General features: G+C 40.3%; 1 protein-coding gene across 1 annotated transcript in view; it reads left to right on the plus strand.

Annotated features, from left to right (window-relative positions):
* The window catches only part of ST6GAL1 (ST6 beta-galactoside alpha-2,6-sialyltransferase 1), a 149,437-nt gene that overhangs the window by 95,537 nt on the left and 32,603 nt on the right, over positions 1–21,297 (plus strand). The window contains exons 4-5 of the mRNA XM_060100117.1: positions 4,818–4,953; positions 14,777–15,398. Of these exons, the coding sequence (XP_059956100.1) occupies positions 14,816–15,398 (583 nt within the window). The 5' untranslated portion in view covers positions 4,818–4,953; positions 14,777–14,815. The remainder of the gene's footprint in view (positions 1–4,817; positions 4,954–14,776; positions 15,399–21,297) is intronic.

The raw sequence follows: 21,297 nt of genomic DNA on the forward strand, positions 1-21,297 counted from the left end.
AGTTTTTTTTTTTTTTTTTAAAGATAGGAGAAATAAGAGCATACCTATATGCTGATGAGCATGATCTTTGAGAGAAAGATACCTATTGATGCAGAAGAAAAAGGGGGGATTTTTAAGAATGTCTTTAAGTAGACAAGAATGTGTAGGATTTATGGAAAAATGTTGGATATTGCAAGTGTTGGATGCAGCCAATTAATTCATAGTAATGAGATCATTTGGGCATAAGTGCAGGTAAGGTGAGTAGGGGTGGTACAAAAGCTGCGTGTGGAAGTTCTACTCTGGTAGCTTCCTTTTTTTCTATGAGTAAGTAGCAAGTTCATCAGGCAAGGGTGAGGATAAGAGGAGTTTTTAGTGGGGAGGAAGTCATACAATCCTCTAGGACAGTGGCAGATGAATTGACTGGAAAAGTAGCATATCATTGCAGTGGAGCATTAAGGAGCTATTTGCAGTTAGTGATCATGAACTTGAAGTGACATCATAAAGCATCGTTGCATGATTTTCTCTAGCCATGTTCAGCTGCCTGCTTGCAGGTGTGGAGTAGGACAGAGAGTTGGATTTAACCAGGATTGGGGTTTATCCAAACATGTGTGATGAGAGAGGTCAACTGAATGACTGACCATGGAATTTAAGCTGGATAGGAAAGGAAAGGATGGCAGGGAGGAAGTGAGAGACAGTGGAAAGGTAGTAGAATCAAACACAGAAGATTGTTAGAGTTGGGTACTGGTTGGACTAAGCTGCAGAGATAGGAGTGGTAATTAGAGAAGGATGCCTGAAATCGAGGCATCCCTTGATGAAGGGAGTATGTTTTTTGGAAATGACAAGATCAAAGCTATGACCCTGGGGGTGAGTTGCTGAGGTCACAGTCATTGGAGTTGACTAGAATAATTCTATAAGTGATTGTTAATGCCACCAAGAGTTATGACAGAAATAGTGTTGGAGAGAATTCTAGTGAGCCTGGAGCTAACATATTCAAGGAATGAGGAAGATTGTCCTGGGTGGAGGAAAAGATACAGCAGCAAGGTGGTCTGCACAGGGTTGCCACAAGGATGGAATGAGTAGGTGCACATGGAGTTCCCAGCACTGAGCATGGGCTGAGCATGGGCTCAGCAAGTGTTACTGGTTTTCATTCTGGGTCTATGTGGCTCCAGAGAGCTGAGCTTAAACTGCTGGGTTTATTTTCACAGGGAGGTTGATTTCTTTTCATTTTAAGACCTTCCTAAGAGGCAGAGCTGCTCACATAGCCATGTGCAACCTGGGGAGGTGGTGAATTTCCTGTCACTCAGTGTACTCACCAGATGGAATGAATACCTGCTACGGTAGTGCTGTAAAGGGGACTCCGGCAATTGAAGGTGATGGATGGGTAGGTGGTGGGGGTGATTCTAACAACTGAAGGACGTGGGGACCGGGAGGAGTGGTGTCTGAGCTAGCCTCATTCTTTCCTTCAAACATGACTGAGCACTTCCCAGTTATGGCGCAGAGCCTGGCTTGATGCAGAGGACCAGAGATAATCTTAAAGGTTGGGACAGACCTGCAAACGAGTAAGTGTCATGTGGTCTGATGAGAGCCAGCACAGACACAGCGGAGCTGTGACAATCTCCGTGGGGGTCAAGAAAGGCTTCAGAGTCCAGGGGCACTTGAGCTGGTATAGGAGGCTGAGTGGTCATGGCCTTGTGTGAACAGGGCAGGAAAGGACATTTCAATCAGAAGGCATTCTATGTGCAGGGCTACAAAGGCATGAAAGAGCATGGGACATTTGGAGTGTCACGAGTGAGTTACTCTGGGCAAATGGCCGTCACACCTGTCTCAGTCTTGCATTTGTAAAAATGGGGATAGTAGTGGTATCCACACAGTAGGGGATGGGGAGGGGTCAACGAAGTGACGTGGATGATTTTTGTCACAGTTCCTATTGCGATCCCTTTGGGTGTCTTATCTAACTTGATTATTTAAATAATCCCATGAGATGGGCTCTGTTATTATTATTCCCATTTTACAGATAAAGAAGCTGAGTTCTAGGGGGTTGAGTAGCTTGTCCAGGGTCATGTAACTGGGGAAAGGCAGAGTTTGGACTCTTGCCCAGCTCAGTCTAATTCCAGAGTTCTTACTCTTAACCCCTAAGCTATAGTCAGTGCTTTGAACATAGCTAGTATTAAATACTTGGTAGCTGTTGTTGTCGTGAGTGCTAAAGTTTCTCCCCCAGAGAGTTGAGGATTCTGTTACCACTTGTGTAGCTGGTTGCAGATCACCACTGCTATTATCTCATGAGCAGTGGTGACTATTTTTGGAAGGCCCTCATCATCTACAACAGATATAGATCAACAGTTATACCACTTGTTTCAATTGGTTGATTTTTGGAAATCAACAGTGGGGAGTGATTTTTAATCTCCTTAGAGGGCAAGTTGTTCCGAGCAGATGCGATGTGTGGGAGGAAGATACGGGTTTGCTGCACCCCTCTGATGTCTGTGCACTGAACCCAAATAAAAGTCTCATGCCCCAGCAGCTCATGCATTGAGGGAATGGCAGTGAAGCAGCATATACAGGCAAGAGGCGGCATCCAAAGTGCCGATGACTGCCCAAAGTGTTTTCAGTGAGGCTGCTGAGAAAGACCCCTGTCCTTCAATGGTGTCTGAGGTAAGCATAGACCTCTTAAGGGCTGGCAACACTTTCTTCATTCATTCATTCAACCAATAGCTATTGAGTACCTACCATATGCCAGGCATGCATCTAGGCACTGAGGGTAGTGGTGAAGAAAGGCCAACACTTACAGAGTTTACATTTTTGGTAGGAGGAGACAAATGGTAATCCTGCTTGCATAATCACAAACCCCCTGCCTCAAAGGAAAGTTACATGACATGAAAAGAGGGATAGCTTTCAGAGACATTTTTTTATTTTTGGACTCTACCAGGAGGCTGCTAGGGAGGGAGTAGAAATTAATTTAACTTTTTAAGAAAGTAATCATGCCATAGAATTAAGAGCTCATGACTATGAACCAAGTTATTGTACTTCCAGGAAATAAAACTGAATAAATAATTCAAAAGGAGAAAAGGTTAATAATTAAGCTTCCAGCAGTAGGGAAATAATATGCTACATCCACCAGTTAGAATATATACACAATGGTGTGTGAATTTAAGTAGCAACATGAAATAAAATGCTTCAAATATTATAACAAAAAAGTGAAACGCAGAATGTTACCTGTACATATTTAGTCACATTGTGACTAAAAGTTATGCATGTCCAAATATCTAGAAAAAATGTACATGGTTGAGACCTGAAAACAGGTGATGAGCAAACTGAGAAGAGATAAATTCTCATCTTTCAGTTTGACTTTCTTTATGTTGAGTAATTTAGGCAAAACTGTTGGAGATATTGAATTGGTTATAATATTGCTTCTGTTTTATGTTTTAGTTTTTTGGCCGTGAGGCATGCGGGATCTTAGCTCCCTTATCAGGGATTGAACCTGCACCCCCTGCCTTGGAAGGCAAAGTTCTGTCTGACCATGGGACAGCCAGGGAAGTCCCTTAACCATAGATTTTTCACCATTATAAATCATTTTGAAACTGAAAGCTATTTTTCTTTTTGTACATGCATATTGCTTTATAAAACTCATTCTTCATGAATCTTCTTCCAGTTTTCACCACAGCCATGTAAGGTAGGGAATTATTTTATATATGAGGAAACTGAAATATATAACCTTTTCTCCCTTTGAATTATTTATTCAGTTTTTTTTTCCTGGAAGTACAATAACTTGGTTCATAGTCATGAGCTCTTAGTTCTATGGCATGATTACTTTCTTAAAAAGTTAAATTAATTTCTACTGCTCTCTTGAAATATACCAACTTCATTACAATCTGCCTGGCAATGAGTATTAATCATTTTGAAAACTGCTGGCTAATGTTAATTTTACAAACTAGTATCTTAATGTTCAGTTGTCTCTTTTGAGTTTCTCTCAAGAGTAATCATAATTTCATATGCTCATTAATTGTATTTTCTGTTTTGTGATTTGTCTGTTCATGTTGATTGCCTGTTCATTTCTAGAGGCTTTTACTGTTTGAACCCTTTGCACACCTTGAGTTTATCTTCCTTTTTACTACAGTATTTTTTATTGTATACAAGTTGGAATTTTCATGCAACTGACTATTAAACTTTTCCTTTGTTATTTTTCTACATTCCATCAGAAAGAAGAGAGCCAACAAATATAGAGTTCTATTTTTAGCTTTTAAAAATTATATTTTTAGAATTTTTTCCAACTCTAAGAGTAACACGTGTACATTTTAGAAATTTGGAATATACCAAAAAATTATAAAAAATGAAAACCCTCATTACTCCTTATTCTACCATCCAGGGTGTATTTTTTTTTTTTTTTTGTCCTTTCTCTTTCTCACATGTGAATTCTAAAAAATGTATTTTTTCTGAATTTCAGTTAACATTATACTGATAGAACTTTCATGTATCATTAAATATTCTTTGAAAATAATTTTTTTAAAGTTTGTTTAGAGTTCATTTTGGGATGAACTGAATCCTCTCTTCCCCAAATTGCTGTTTATGTATGCTCAGACCAGAGACTAAACAATCCTTTCTTCCCAGGTTGGTCTGTGGTGCTTGCTCATGTTCTTATCTAGTATCGGACTACTTCTAGGCTCTCTGTGCTGTTTATGGACCCAGAGCACTGTACCTGTAATTGGCTTTTGTCTCTCTTTTTCTGAGCTCTTGGGACTTCCGGGGCGTGTAGCAGACGTCCCTGTCTATCTTGTTAATCTTTAACTCTGCCCCTGCTGGAAAACGGCACGTAACTCATCTTTTTTTTTCTTCCTCCTTTGTAGATGCTTTTTGATCATCCTGAGAAAAATGAGCCTTGGCCTCCAGACCCAATAAAGCAAACATTCCTCCCATGGGGAATAGTGCTGGTTCCTGAGGATCTGGAGGGCCTGCAGCCCCAGGGGGATTAGCCAGAAGCAGGTAAGGAACACCTGGAGCTGTGGGATATGGAGGCAGCACCGGGGTCCATTTTCTATTTGGGATTGGCATGGCAGAGTGCACTGGTGAGGAGCCACAGAGGGGCTGAAGGTCTGGCTACAGCTTTGCTGTTTTCTTCTTCTTTTTTTTTTTTTAGTCCTTAGTCAATGAGGGGTGGAGATAAGTGATTTGCCTATTTTGCCTATTTCTATAAACTATAAATATAAGATTTAAAGTTATTCTGTAATTCAGTCTAGCTTTTTAAAGCACCTACTATGGCCAAGCCCTGCATTTGCTACTGGGCATCCAGTGATGAGTAGCCTAGGGCGGGAGCCCTACTTTGGCTGGGATTTTTCTTTCTGTTGGTTCAGTGTTGACTTGTTCTCTGTAGGTGATAATGCGAGTTGTTACTTATTCTTCTAGAAGCCTGGTGAGCTCGTAAGTGTTCGTTGATACAGTCCCATCAATTCAAGAACCCTTTATTGAATACCCACTGTGTTCCAGGCATGGTGCCAGGCACTGGAGTGTCAGAAATGAACCAGGAGGAGTTTCCCTCTAGCAGGGGGTCAGCATGAAAGCAAGCATTACTAAACACTAGAGGCAAGCAGCAGGGAGCAAGAACAGTGCTGCTGTTCTTGCTGGGAGACCAAGAAGGGGAGGTGGGCTCCACAGGAGGCCAGAAGCAGAAAGGTAATTTTGTCTGGTTGCCAGGCAAATGGACAAGGGGGGAGATTACAGCAGTGCAGAGTCCTAGAGGCTTAAGAAGGCAATCTGGGATGTGATTGGGAAATTAAAAACTTGGACTGATTTCCCAAAGAATCTGGGGAGAAATATTTACTACTCCTTTCCTTCAGTTTGGGCTGCTTAGATGAAACTTCTTCAAGTCCTTGTCTCTCTAGAGCAGCTTGAGAGATGAGAGTGAAGCTCTAAGTGCCTATGACCAGAAGCTCCAGCCAGCTGGTAGACTTGGAACCTCACCAGAGGGTGGTGGCCAAGAGAATTGGGAGCCCTGACACGAGGTTTCACATGAGTGCCCTGAGGCACTCACGACAGAGCACTGGCCTTGAAGGCTGAGGCTTTCTTAAAGTTGTAAGACTGTGTTATGGTTGAAGGTTTGGGGAATTCTTCTTTCCTGGGAAACTCAACCTTGGAGAGTGGGTGCTGGCAGGAAGTCGAACACAAACCCCTCTGAGCCTCAGCCCAGTGAGACAGTGAACCAGGCGCCACCTCCCTAACTCCTGACTTATTTCACTCATACACATAAAAGTTAAGTCCCAACTCCACCATTTCCAAATCACTCATGCAGCTTTGAAAATTATCTATATTTACAAAACTGTAGTTTCTTCAGTTGTAAGTGGAACTAATAAAATTTTCTCTCATCTCACAGGGTTATACTGGGTCTCATAAACCTAATTGCTGTGAAAGGGTTGCCTGACTGGTAAAACAGTGCACATTAGTAGTGTCAGTGCTGATAGTGAGGGTGTTTATTCTGTGACTTTCCAGCAGTTGTGTCACTAGAGATCCTGATTTCTGAGTCCTAGTTGGTCAACACTGACTATCCACTGTGCTTTTTCACAATGCCTGTTCTTTAGTCCAAAGACCATGGACTTTTAGTCAGATAGACCTGGGTTGGAATCCTGATTCTAGCACTGATTAGCTACTGACTTCCGAGAAGCCCTGTATCCTTGCTAAGCCTGTTTCCTCATTTTCTCAAGAGGGGCTGTTAATACCTATCCCATAGTGGTATAGTAAAAATTAAATGAGATAAAGCAGGTAGAGTGCCTACCATATAGTAGGCGCTTCTCAAATGCTACTTTCCCTTCTTTTCTAGTTTTTCCTCAGCTGTCTTAGTGTCCTATGATTAGCTGTGTTGGGTGTCTGGGGAAATTGAATTGCTTAGGTTTCTGATGATGCAACAAGCGCCTGCCCCATTTCATCTCATGTTTGAATTCTCCCTCTGTGTACATTTCATCACTTCCAAAACTTTGGTGGCCCAAGGTAAGCACCCGTCTTCCTAGAGTCACTGGTTCCCGAGGTCTGTGGTGGTAGGAAGCACTGTTTGGTGCTTAAATTAGAGTCTCAGTGAGGTGGGATCAAGATGGTGGAGTAGGAGGACCCTGAGCTCACCTCCTCCCACAGTCACAGCAAAACTACAACTACATATAGAACAACTTTCTCTGAGAACGACCTGAAGACTAGCAGAATAGCTCTTATACAATTAAGGATATAAAGAAAAAAACACACCAAGGTGGGTAGGAGGGGTCAGAGACACGATCCAGTCAGGACCCATACCTCTGGCAAGTGACCCACAGAGGAAGAGGGTATCACAAACTTGGAGGTCCTTCCTAAGAGCAAAGGGTTCAAGCCCCACATTGGGGGCCCCAGCCCTGGGGACCAGCACCAGGAAGATAAGCCCCCTTAACTCATTCTCAAACTTATGACTGGGCGAGCTGGAGGGCTGTAGGAAACTGAGACTATGCTCTTAAAGAGCTTGTGCACAAACTTACTTGCTCCCAGTCCCAGTGCAGAGGCAGTGGATTGAAAAGCACTTGACATTCTAGCCAGCCAGCCAAGACCACACCAGCACACCCCAGGCTAACCCTCAGCCTGTACGTGGCTCCTCCAACTGTCCCCCATTTGCCGAGGTGGCAGCCCCTGGTGCACCCTGGGAGAAGTCCTGGCCCACACCAGGCTGTAACTCTAGCCCCTGCAGTTCCAGCACTTCCCAGGATGGCGGCCGCTGGTGCATCCTGGGGACAGATATGTTCCAAATGAAAAACAAGATAAAGCCCCAGAAAAAAAAAAATGAAACCAACATAAGTAATTGTAATTTACCTCATACACCATACAGAGTTCAAAGCAAGGGTCATAAATATGCTCACCAAACTCAGGAGAATAGAGGAATATGAGAACTTCAACAAAGAATTAGAAAATATAAAAAATAACCAGTCACAGATGAATAATACAATAACTGAAATGAAAAAAAAATACACTAGAGGGAATCAGCAGCAGATTAGGTGATACAGAACACGTAAATGATCTGGAAGACAGAATAGTGGAAATCACCCAATCAGAGCATCAAAAAGAAAAAAGAATTTAAAAAATTGAGAATTGTTTACTGGAGCTCTGGGCAACATCAAGCATACTAACATTTGTATTATAGGGGTCCCAGAAGGATAAGAGAGGGGAAAAGGGGTAGAAAAAAAAACATATTTGATGAAATAATGGCTGAAAACTTTACTAACCTGGGGAAAGAAACAGATATCCAGGTCCAGGAAGAATAGAGAGTCCCAAACAAAATGAACCCCAAAAGATCCATATCACAACATATATTTTTTCACACTGCAATAGAGATTTATTACTTTTTAAAATTTTTAATTGAAATATAGTTGAAACTAATACAATATTGTAAATCAAGTGTATAGCAAAGTGATTTAGTTAATTTTTTTCAGATTTTATTCCGTTATAGGTTACATATCAAGAGGTCATAATTAAAAGGGAAAAATTAAAGACAGAGAGAATTTTGAAGGCAGCAAGAGGAAAATGAAGAGTAACATACAAGGGAACCCCCTTAATACTATCAACTGATTTTTCAGCAGAAACTTTGCAGGCTAGAAGGGAGTGGCATGATATATGTAAAGTGCTGAAAGAAAAAACCCTATAACCAAAGATACTCTACCCGGCAAGGTTGTCATTCAGAATTGGAGAAGAGATAAAGAGTTTCCCAGACAAACAAAAATGTAAAAGAGGTCATCACCACTAAACTGGCCTTACAAGGTATGTTAAGCGAACACCTTCTTTAAGTGAAAAAGTAAGGTTATAGCAAGAAATAAAAAAATATATGAAGGAAGAAAATCTCACTGGTAAAGGCAATATATAGAAAAGGCAATGGATCAACTACTTGAAAATCTAGTATAAAGGTTAAAAGACAAAATTTGTAAAATCAACTGTAACTGCAATAATAGTTAAGGGATACACAAAAGATGTAAAATATGATGTCAAAAATATGAAATATTGGACAGTAAAAAACAGAGCTTTTAGAATATATTGAAAATTAAATGACTACCAGATTAAAATAAATCTATATCTATGTATCTATCTATATATAAATATATGTGAACTTCATGGTAACCATAAAACAAAACTTACAATAGATACACACACACACACACACACACACACACACACGCACACACACCACACACATAAAAAAAAAAGAGAGAAAAAAAAAGAAACAGCACCAAAGAAAAGCATCAAACCACAAGAGAAGAGACTAAAAGAAGAAGAAAAGAACAGAGAAGAACTACAAAAACAACTTGGAACAGTAACAATGGAAATAAGTACACACCTATCAATAATCACTTTAAATGTAAATGGACTAAATACCTCAATCAAACGACATAGGGAAGCCAAATGGATTAAAAAAAAGGCATATATATATGCTGCCTACAAGAGACTCACTTCAGAACTAAAGACACACAGACTGAAAATGAAAGGATGGAAAATGATATTCCATGCAAAAGGAAATGGAAAGAAATCTGGGGTAACAATACTCATATCAGACAAAATAGACTTTAAAACAAAAATTATAACAAAAGACAAAGAAGGGCATTACATAATGATAAAGGGGTCAGTCTCAGAAGAGGACATAACATTTGTAAAGATAGGAACACCTAAATTCTTAAAGCAAATATCAATAAACTTAAAGGGAGAAATTGACAGTAACACAATAATAGTAGGGGGCTTTAATACCCCACTTACATCAATGGATAGATTATCCAGATAGAGAATCAATAAAGAAACATTGGCCTTAAAACACATTAGGCCAAATGGACTTAATAGATATCAATAGAACATTGCATCCCAAAACAGCAGAATACAGATTCTTTTAAAGTGCACATGGAACATTCTCCAGGGTAGATTACTTGCGAGTCCACAGAACAAATTTCAGTGAATTTAAGAAGACTGAAATCATATCAAACATCTTTTCAAACAGTGGTATGAAACTGGAAATCAATTGCAAGAAGAAGACTGGAAAAACACAAATATGTAAAGACTGAACAACATGCTACTAAAAACCAATGGGTCAATGAAGAAATCAAAGAAGAAATAAAAAGGTACCTTGAGATGAATGTCAATAGAAACATAATAATCCAAAATCTATGGGATGCAGCAAAAGGAGTTCTAAGAGGGAAGTTTATAGTGATACAGGCATACCTCAAGAAATAAGAAACATCTCAAATAAACAACCTAACTTTACACCCGGAGGAATCACAAAAAGAAGAACAAAGCTCAAAGTTAGTAGAAGGAAGGAAATGATAAAGATCAGAGGAAAAATGAATGAAATAGAGACTAAAAAATCATAGAAATGATCAATGAAACGAAGAGCTGGTCCTTTGCAAAGATAAATATAATTGACAAAACTTGAGCTAGGCTTATTAAGAAAAAAAGAGAGAGGGCCCAATTGAATAAAATCAGAAATGATAGACAAGTTACAACCAATGTCACAAATACAATCAGAATACTTTGAACAATTATATACCAACAAATTGGACAACCTATAAGAGATGTATGTATAAATTCCTAGAAACATAAAGTATTCCAAGACTGAATCAGGAAGAAATAGAAAATCTGAACAGTTCAATTTCTAGCAATGAAATTGAATCAGAAATCAATCAAACAATAAAAACAACCCAACAAACAGAAGTTCTGGACCAGACAGCTTCACAGGGGAATTACCAAACATTTAAAGAAGAGTTAATACCTATCCTTCTCAAACTATTCAAAAAAAAAAAAATAGAAGAGGAGGGAACACTTCCAAACTCCTTCTATGAGGCCAACTTTACCCTGATACACAAACTAAAAAAGACACTACAAAAAAAGAAAATTTCAGGCCAATATCCCTGATGCATATATGCAAAAGTCTTCTTCAAAATATTAGAAGCCGAATCTAACAATACATTAGAAGAATCATACATCATGATCTAGTGAGATTTATTCCAGGGATTCAAGGATGGTTCAATATCCACAAATCAATGTGATACACTACATGAACAAAATGAAGGCTAAAGATCACATGATCATCTCAATAGATGCATTTGCCAAAATTTAACATCCATTCATGATAAAAACTCTCAACAAAGTGGGTATAGAGGGAACATCCCATTTATAATAATAATTATTATTATGATAAAGGCCATTTATGACAAACCCACAGCTAATATCATACTCAACAATGAAAAGCTGAAAGCATTTCCTCTGTGATCCCCACTCTCATCATTTTTATTCAGCATAGTACTGGAAGTCTTAGCCACTGCAATCAGAAAAGGAAAAGAAATAAAAGGAAACTAAATTGGAGGGGAAGAAGTAAAACTATCACTATTGGCAGGTGACATGATTTTATGTATAGGAAACCCTAAAGATGCCACCAAAAACTTAGAACTAATCAATGAGTTCAGTAAAGTTGCAGGCTACAAAATTAATATACAGAAATTTCTTGCATTTATATACTAATAATAAATTATCAGAAAGAGAAATCAAGAAAAGAATCCCATTTACAATCATATCACAAGAATAAAACACCTAGGAATAAATTTAACCAAGAGGGTGAAGACCTATACTCTGAAAACTATGACATTGATAAAAGAAATTGAAGACAACACAAACAAATGGAAAGATATACTGTGCTTGCTCATGAATCAGGAGAATTAATATTGTTAAAATGTCCATGCTACCCAAAGCAATCTACAGATTCAATGTAATCCTTATCAGAATACCCATGACATTTTTCACATATCTAGGACAAGTAATCCTAAAATTTGTATTGAACCACAAAAGAACCCAAATAGCCAAAACAATTTTGAGAAAGAACATAGCTGGAGGTGGTAGGCTCCCTGACTTCCAACTATACTACAAAGCTGCAGTAATCAAAACAGTATGGTACTGGCAAAAAGAAAATCAGACACATAGATCAATGGAACAGAATTGAGAGACTGAAATAAACCCATGCACATATGGTCAGTTAATGTCAGACAAAGAAGACAAGCGCTCACCACCACTAATCATCAGGGAAATGCAAATCAAAACCACAATGAGATAGCACCTCACACCTGTCAGAATGGCTGTCATCAAAAGGACAAGAAATAAGTGTTGGCAAGGATATGGAGAAAAGGATACCCTTGTACACTGTTGGTGAGGATGTAAATTTGTGTGTCCACTACAGAAAACAGTATGGAGTTTTCTTAAAAAATTAAAAATAGGGCCACCATACAATCCAGCAATTCCACTCCTGGGTATTTATCCTAGAAAACAAAAACACTAATTCAAAGATTTATGCACTCCAACGTTCACTGCAGAATTATTTATAATTTGCAGTTGCCAAGATATGGAAGCATCCTGAGTGAATGGATAAAGAATATGTGATATATATATATATACATATACACACACAATGAATATTACTCAGCCATAAAAAAGAATGAAATCTTGCATTTTGAGATATGGATGGACCTAAGGGGTATTATGCTAAGTGAAATAAGTCAGACAGAGAAAGACAAATACTGTATGTTTTCACTTATATGTGGAATCTAAAAAACCAACCAAACAAAACAGAAACAGACTCACAGACACAGAGAACAATCTAGTGGTTGCCAGAGGGAAGGACAATGGGGGGGGGGGATGGGAGAAATAGGTAAAGGATATTTGAGGTACAAATTACCAGTTATAAAATAAATAAGTCACAGGGATGTAATGTACTGCACAGAGATTATAGTCAACTATATTGTAATGGTGGTACATAATCTATAAAAATATCGAATCACTACATTTCCTACCTGTAACTAATATTATCACTGCACTATACTTCAATTATAATTATACTTTAGTTATACTTGATGAAGGCCCTGAAGTTCAGGTTGATGAGCCATGGCCAGTGCTCCACTCCACCATCGTTTGCTGTCCCACATTGCCTCAGTGGCCCTCAGTGGCCCTCATGCCTAGGGGCTGCTCTAACCTTCTGTGCCTTTACATTTACCTAGTTCAAAGCCCATGAACACCATTCTCGTTTGGTCTTCCCAGCACTCAGTGAATGAGACAGGGCAGAGATGGTTACTACACAGAAACTTGGTGTCACCAAGAATGGGGACAAGAAGCCAGGTTTTGTGATACCCGGTTCAGTACTCCTACCACTTTATCCCTGATATCCTTAGGAGCAGGCTTCATTGAAATGGACTATAGATGTTTTTTTCTGAATTTTTTTTAATTGAAGTATAGTTGATTTACAATGATTCCTAATCAGTTAGCAAAACCCTGGGGGTGATTGCTTAGACTCATTATGGTAAATAAACCTAGATACTTAGGGAAGAATTTAATGTTTTCCAGAAGATACAGACATTGTTTGAGTTCAAAGTACTCCATTTTCCATTCAGTTTCACAATAAATTCTGGGAAAACTAAGTAGATCTTTACCCAGATATAAAGGGGCCTGTTCAGGCTCTATTTGCTTAGTGATATCCATTTTCCAGAACTTTCAGCAGTTCTATACATGATACAGTGAAAGGGTCATGGATTAGGGAATCAAGTGCACTTGGATTTGAATCTCAATGCTACCATTCACTCAGCTCTGTGATCCTAGGCATTTCTCTTAACTTCTCAGAGCCTCAGGTGGCTTATTTATAAAAATCGAGATTATAGCACCTTCATGGGTGGTAATGGTCAGGGCCTTTCTGCACGGCTCAGGAGATGCCCTTCATATTAGATTATTATAAACACAGTGTTCACTGAAGTTGTACATCACAGTGCCCCCGGTTTATGATGAAACTGAATGAAATAACCTCTTGTATGCTTAATGCATTTTTGTTTTCATTTCCTTAATTGGTCACATATCTGCTATTTTACCAGGAGTTCCCATCTTCCACCGTGAGGTGAGTCAGTTTCCTGCCACTTGCTATTACTCATGCAGAACTCCATAAACCTGAATGTTATATTGTGAAGCTGACCCTTGGCTTTCTTCTCACGCAGGAGTCTAGCACCAGAGCCCTTAGAGCAGTGGTCCCTGACCTTTTTGGCACCAGGGACCAGTTTCGTGGAAGACAATTTTTCCATGGATGGGAGGGGGAGGGCGGGGTGTGGGGGGATGGTTGGTTCAGGTGGTAATGCGAGCCACGGGGAGCGATGGGGAGCAGCAGATGAAGTTTCGCTTGCTAGCCCGCCACTCACCTCCTGCTGTGTGGCCGGTTCCTAGTAGCGGTCCTTGGCCCGGGGGTTGGGGACCCCTGCCTTAGAGAGATGCATCACAAACCTATGACACTTGTCTATGGCAAGAGGTCTCTTTCTGGCAATTTTAAAAGGAGGCTGGGCCTTTTTAGGGAGTTTGGCTTCTTGTGATGTAGACCCCTCAGCCTGCTCTGCCTTTTTCTTTTACTTTTTCAAGCATGTATGCCTTCCCTGAACAAATAGTGTAAGGCCCTACAAACCAAATGTATAAAATGTGATTCCTGACCTCAAGAAGCTCAGAGAGCAGTCAGGGAGCTAGACCAAGACAACAGGAAACTAAGATTCAGGGAGTACAAAGGAGTGGTGTGCAAGTCCATAAAGTGCTCACAGCTCGGAGAGGAAGACAGGAGTGTCTGAGCGCTACTTTCTACATTTCAAGCCCAAACTGAGGGTGATTTTTTTTTTTTTTTTAAGACTTGCTGAAGGTTGCAGACCTGGTGGGAGATAGACCTGGACTGGAATTCAATTCTTGTCACTCTAAAGCCATTGATTAGCCCGTCATTACTTTTAGATATTCTTTACATCATTTTCTGCCTTGTCTCACTTTTTTTTAGGCCTGTTTTCCTGCTCAGGACAGCGTGGCTTCCTTGAAAATGTCTTTCATTATGATTCACACTAACTTGAAGAAAAAATTCAGCTGCTGTGTGCTGGTCTTTCTCCTGTTTGCAATCATCTGTGTATGGAAGGAAAAGAAGAAGGGGAGTTACTATGAGTCCCTTAAACTGCAAACCAAGGAATTCCAGGTGTTGAGGTTTGGCTCCCAATCTGTGTCTTCAAGCGGCACCCACAACCCCCAGAGGGGCAGCCAGGCCCTCAGTGGTCCCAAGGCCAAGCCGGAGGCTACCTTCCAGGTGTGGAACAAGGACAGCTCCACCAAAAACCTTATCCCCAGGCTGCAAAAGATCTGGAAGAATTATCTGAGCATGAACAAGTACAAAGTGTCCTACAAGGGGCCAGGGCCTGGTGTTAAGTTCAGTGCAGAGGCCCTGCTTTGCCACCTTCGGGACCACGTGAACGTTTCAATGGTAGAGGCCACAGATTTTCCCTTCAACACCTCTGAATGGGAGGGTTACCTGCCTAAGGAGAACATTAGGACCAAGGCTGGGCCGTGGGGCAGGTGTGCGGTCGTCTCGTCAGCGGGATCTCTGAAGTCCTCCCAACTGGGTCAAGAAATAGGTGGGTTCTGGGGTGTTAAGACTGTTATCTGAGCAGCCAGTGCTCACTCACTTGGAGCATCTGGGCATGTGGACAGTACTGGAGACTGGGAGTCCCAGTATGGCTCCATGGACTGGCGGAGTGGGCCCAGATCAGTGTTACTCAACTGTCCTTCATGAGTCAGAGGTGGCACGGGGGCAGTGGAGAGGGTGGGGATCCAGTCTTCCAGCACCTTTATCAACTAGAATGGCTTTATTTTGATCTGTCTTAAATATTAGTGTTCCACAGAAGATTTTGTTTGAAAAGAAAGTTCCACTGCTACCAATAAGCAAAACACTACATTGACATTTAAAAATATTTAGAGCATAGATCTCTACTTTTCCTTCAGGTCCTGAAATCCTATAATTTACTGATTAATTAGCGACTAATTGTCTCTTTTGGCCTCAACTACCTGGGTAATTTTTAGTTTTTCTCCTTGAAAAGAATTAATTGGGGACTCTGGACCAACTTCAGGAAGGTCCATAAATCCCTAAAATCACGTGCAGAAATATGTGCTGATTAGGAGTGTATAACATGTGTGTATATGTGTAAATCAGTCTGCATTTTTCCAAAGAGAGAGTCCATAGCTTTCAGTTGTGACCCCAAAAAAGGTTAAAAATCACTGGCCAGAATATATCAGTTTGCTTTTCTTGAAATTCTTCACAGTTAATAAAGATTTAGGGATAAATTAGGAGCTTGGGATTAACATATACACACTATATTATATATAAAACAGATAACCAACAAGGACCTTCTGTATAGCACAGGGAACTATGCTAAATATTTTGTAATAACCTATAAGGGAAAAGAATATGAAAAAGATTCACTGAATCACTGTGCTGTACACCTGAAATGAACACAACATTGTAAGTCAACTATACTTAAGTAAAAATAAACAAAAAAAAAGACAGAAAGTTTATCCAGATTTGTAAACATGTGTACAACACAGAGCTATGGATTTGCCTAAAGCTCCTTAGTTCCCTTATTTTGAGAGAATGTGTTTTCCTTGATTGCAAAATGAATCAGGCTAAAGAAAGCAAAGCACAGGAAGCCTAGCTCTTCTGTCAGGCTCTGGAAGGTACTGGAGCAGGTGAGGTCATGTGTCTCCTTTTTTATTTCCTTCATATAACTGCCAAGAAAAACGGTCTGAAACCAAGCACAGGCTCTCAAAAGAAGAAAAGGAGAAGCAAATTGGATTCTCTAGAGCAGAAAGAAGTGGTGAGATCATATTTCATAACTTTCCAAATAGGCAGCACTTTGGAAGAAAAGCTGCCAAGATAACCAGTTCCACCCCAACTTCTGCTTCTGCTTTTGCTCCTTTGGTTTCTTTTGGACTTCGTTTTCTAGAAACTAAATGTAATTGGTTTTTGTTCATCCATAATGGAACTACATTTCTTTCTTTCTTCCCAAGTCATTATAGTCTGCCTGGCTGGAATCATGTTGCAGTTTCAGGCAGAGCCTAATACTCCCATGAATTGGAAATATAATCTTTATTTTTATGCACTCCATAAAACATTGGAGTTTTATGGATTTAACTAAACATTAATTAAAATAACCTTTTTCTATAGACTGGAGTTATAATTTCAAATATGTACTTCCATGGAAGGATTTTGATCCTGAGATCTAACAAAAATTGCATGCTACACTTCAAATGTTCTGCCTTTTATAGGGTTATTTCCTTTGGGCATTTAGTCTAACAAAAATTTTAAGGAATTCATTCATGTATTCTTTTAGTCAGCCATGGACTCATCAACAATACCAAATAGGAACTTAGAATACAAAGAGGAGAGGGAAAGGAAAGGCCCTTTGTTAAAGGCCTCTGAGCCCGACAGGCCCCAGCCTTCCCACTACACCTGGAATTTGTCCAGCTTAGTCCCAACTGTTGAACATATCAAATGGTTTCAAACTGTTTGCTCTTATAAATAGTACTGCTAAGGAGGTTTTGGGGAAGACAACTTAAGTGACTACTACTGCCCTCCAAAGGGGAAATATCCTCAGGAGTGGCGGTAGAAGATCAAAGTAAGATATGTTTTATGGCTCTTTTTTTTTGGTCCATTACAAAATTGTTTACCAGAGGGAGTGTAACAACGTGTTGTGTCTCCGGCAGCCCCACAAACCAGCCAATGGTGGGCACAGTCATTTTCAATTGTTTTTGATACGCATACATGTAAAATATCTTAGATTTGTTTGAATATTCATTTCAAGCAATAGCACACTTTTAAAATATTAGAATTAATAGGAGTAACATGTATGGTGTACCTGCTGTGTGCATAACAAGCCTTGCTCTTTTAATCCTCCCAGTAATCCTACGCAGTAGGTACGATTATTGCTCTCATTTTACTCAGGAGCTAAGTGCGGACACTCAGAGAGCTTACGCAGCTGGTTAACGGTAGACTGGGATTGAAACTGGGGTGTTTGACTCCAAGGGGCCCACACTTAGCCTCATCTCTGTTCTTGCACCTCATGGTGATTGTAGCTTTATAATAATGAATGAATCCCTTTTCAGGTTAAAATAATCCCTTGATACTCTTCCTGACTTGCTCCCCTGGAAGAGAGGAGAAGAGCATTCTGAACTGAGGCAAAAGCAAGAAGCAAAGGCTGCATGGAAAAATGTGCAGAGTATGTTTAAGCATCACAGATAATCCTGTTTGCCTGGGACGTAGGGCCCCACAAGGTGAAGAGGGCTGAGCAGTGAGGTCAGAAAGGTAGCTGGGGGTAATTTCTTAGAGAATGTTGATGGTCTTAAGGACTTTGGATTTCATTCTTTAAGCCACGAAGAGCCCTAGAAGGTTTTTGAGCAAGCGAGTGATGGGAGCATGTGTGTTTTGGAGAGATTTCTCGTTTCTCTGAGTCCCCTTCTCCATGGGGACTGCTGTATAGCCTCTCTGCTGTTAGGGACTATCGTCATATCCAAGTGAGAAGCGCCAGGCCTGTTGAACAGTGGTAGTGGAGGTGGGTTGAAATGGTCTGACATGAGAGGCATCATGAGGTAGAAGAGACAGAACTTGGTTCTAACTAGAAATGACCTCGAGTGAGAGGCAGGAGCCAGGGTCTCTGGCTTGGGAGCAGGCTATATTGTATCACAGGGGAACATGCTTCTGGAGGAGGACAGGTTCCATCTTGGATGTGCTGAGTCTGAAGTGTTTGTGGCTTTCCCTTCATAGATATCTATGCAGTTGGGTATTTTCTTCCAGGAAAAAGTGTCAAGGTGGGAGATCAGATTTAGGAGTCATTTGTATCAAGGTGATAGTTGTAGTCCAGGAAAGAGGACTGATGAGAAAACCTAGAAAAAAAGTTTACATTTGAAGGACAAGGAAAGAACAGTGACAAGATAGATAGATAAATACATACATACAAATTCTGAAGGGCCAGTGAGAAGGGCTGGAAGAGAAGTAGGCATGTACCATATGATGGAAGGCAAGGGTGGGGGATGGAATTTGGGCATATTTGGGGGCAGATGGAGTTCTTGGGCAGAGTGAAGACTGGATTGAGCAGCTCAGAGAGCATGATTGTTTATATCAGGGGTGAGCAAACTTTTCTTATAAAGGGCCAGATAGTAAATATTTTTGCTTTTGAGGACATACAGTGTCTCTTACAATGACTCTGCTATTTTAGTGCAAAATCAACCATAGACAGTAATAAATGAATGTACCTGGCTAAGTTCCAATAAAACTTTATTTACAAAAACAAGGCAGGTCAGATTTGGCCTGTGGGCCATAGTTTGCCAGACCTGATCTGTATCATATCTAGTTTTCCTAACCAGAATCAGAATGTAGTCTTCCATACATGGTTATATGATTCATTAAGCTAACTGGAAAATATAAGAAATGTTTGGTCCAAATAATGATAAAATTTCTTTCACCACAATTTCTAGCTGTTTAGAGTTCTTATACCTCGACACAGTAGATTTTGATGTATTTATGAATTTACTAACAAGCTGATTCTATTGAATTTTCTAGGCATGCAGTTATATCATGTGCATATCGTGGTGCATTTATTTCTTCCTTTTCTAATTTGCATCTTTTTCTGCTAATTCTAAGTTACAGAGAAGTGGAGGCCCCTGTTTTCTACAGCCTTCCCCCTTCAAGGCTTGTTTTCTGGGATCCCAGTAGTTGTGGAATTTTCCTAGGGATTTCTTGGAGACCTATTTGAGGTTGAAAGTCTTTTAGTTTTCAGTAACAATAACAAAGGACAGTTTGGCAAACAAGGATCTGATCCCTTTTTTTATAAGCTCAAATTTAGTGGTCTGTTTTAAAGTTCTCTTCTTTGATTGATTTTTTTAAAATCTTAGAATAAAATCCAAACTTCATACCTGGCCTCCACAGCCTGCATGTTCTGCTTCCTGCCAACCTCTTTCATTGCACTTTTTATTTTTTCTTTCCTTCACTCACTTGTCCCCAGCCAAGTCCTTACCCTCCTTGGGGTCTTGACACTGCTGTGTCCTTTGGCTGGAATTTACTTTCCTGGGCCCTTCCCATGCCCTATGGGTCTCAGCTCAGACGCAGTCCCTGAACAATCCCTCTATCTAGAGGAGATTCCCTCGGGGTCTCTGTTACACAGCTCAGTTTATTCGTGTCATAGTATTTTTTGTTAATTTTTATTTTTTAATGGAAGTATAGTTGATTTAGAATGTTTCAGATGTACAGCAAAGTGATTCAGTTATACGTGTGTGTATATATATATATATATGTATATTCTTTTTCAGATTCTTTTCCATTATAGGTTATTATTTTGTGCCATAGTATTAATCACAATCTGTAATTATCTCGAATGTGGGTTGTTGTGCTTACCTATTGTCTGCCTCCTTGCAGTAGATTTCGAGGTCTCTAAGGGCAAGGACCTTGATTTCATGCTCACAACCATTGTCTCCAGCACCTAGAACTGTGTCTGACAGAGTACGAGCTTTATCAGTATTTATTGAAGGAATAAAAGCATTCTCCATTCTCATGGTCAGCACCAAGGACCTATCTCAAGCCTCCTGTGCTGGGCGTTCTCCATCTGCCCCACCAGATTCACTCTCCACACTTTCCTATGACTCTGTGCCCGGGGAGATAGAAATTTGGACTGTGTCAACTGGGTGTCCTTGCTCTCTGGCTTTGATTTGGGACTGGACAGTAGTAACGCTGGTACAAAAGTGAGAAGAAGAAGGAGAGTGAGGCCAGGGTGTCTGTCCCCCTCCTCCCCGCCCTTGCAGAAGGAACCTGTAACCACAGGCTCCTTCTCTCCCTTGACTATAAGTTTCAGCCCCTTTCAGAGAGCCCTGTCTGTGTCTCCCCTTTTCCCTCCAGGCCTGGAAGTCAGAGGGGAGGAGGAGAGGCTGGGGTAATGATTCCCTTTGCAGTTCCCACCAGGTGGGCTTCCTCAGGGGGGTCTCTGCTCCTCCTGCCGCCATAGGTGTAGGGGTGGGATTGGTTCCCTGCTGTGGCCAAGCTTGGGGTATGGTCCCTTTCCTTGTCCATCTCTACCTTGTTAAACTCGACCTACAGCTTTGTAAATAGTCTTTTTATTTCGACTCTCGATGACTCCATTTGAGCTTGTCATTCTTGTCTACTGGGACTCTCAGGTTTATTCACCTGTGAAATGGGAATGTTGACCAAGTGGAGTTTCTGATAAATCAACATTTCTAGTGTGGTTACTACTGGTCACTTTTGAAATCAGTGACTGATTCTGACAAAACTTGTTGCAATCTGAGTTGTGTAGAGGTAAACTTCCTGCTCGATTTGCAGTTCTGTGTGCCTGTCCTGTTATCTGATAATGTTTGGACTATGGGCATCTCATGTAACTTTTAAACCATTTTGATAAAAATTTTGTCCTGGGATTGAGGCTAGGGTTGTTTTTGTGGATGAGATGTCTAGATTCCTGAGGTTTGGTATATACGTTA

This window comes from Mesoplodon densirostris, chromosome 5 (genome assembly GCF_025265405.1).
Source record: "Mesoplodon densirostris isolate mMesDen1 chromosome 5, mMesDen1 primary haplotype, whole genome shotgun sequence".
NCBI lineage: Eukaryota > Metazoa > Chordata > Mammalia > Artiodactyla > Ziphiidae > Mesoplodon > Mesoplodon densirostris.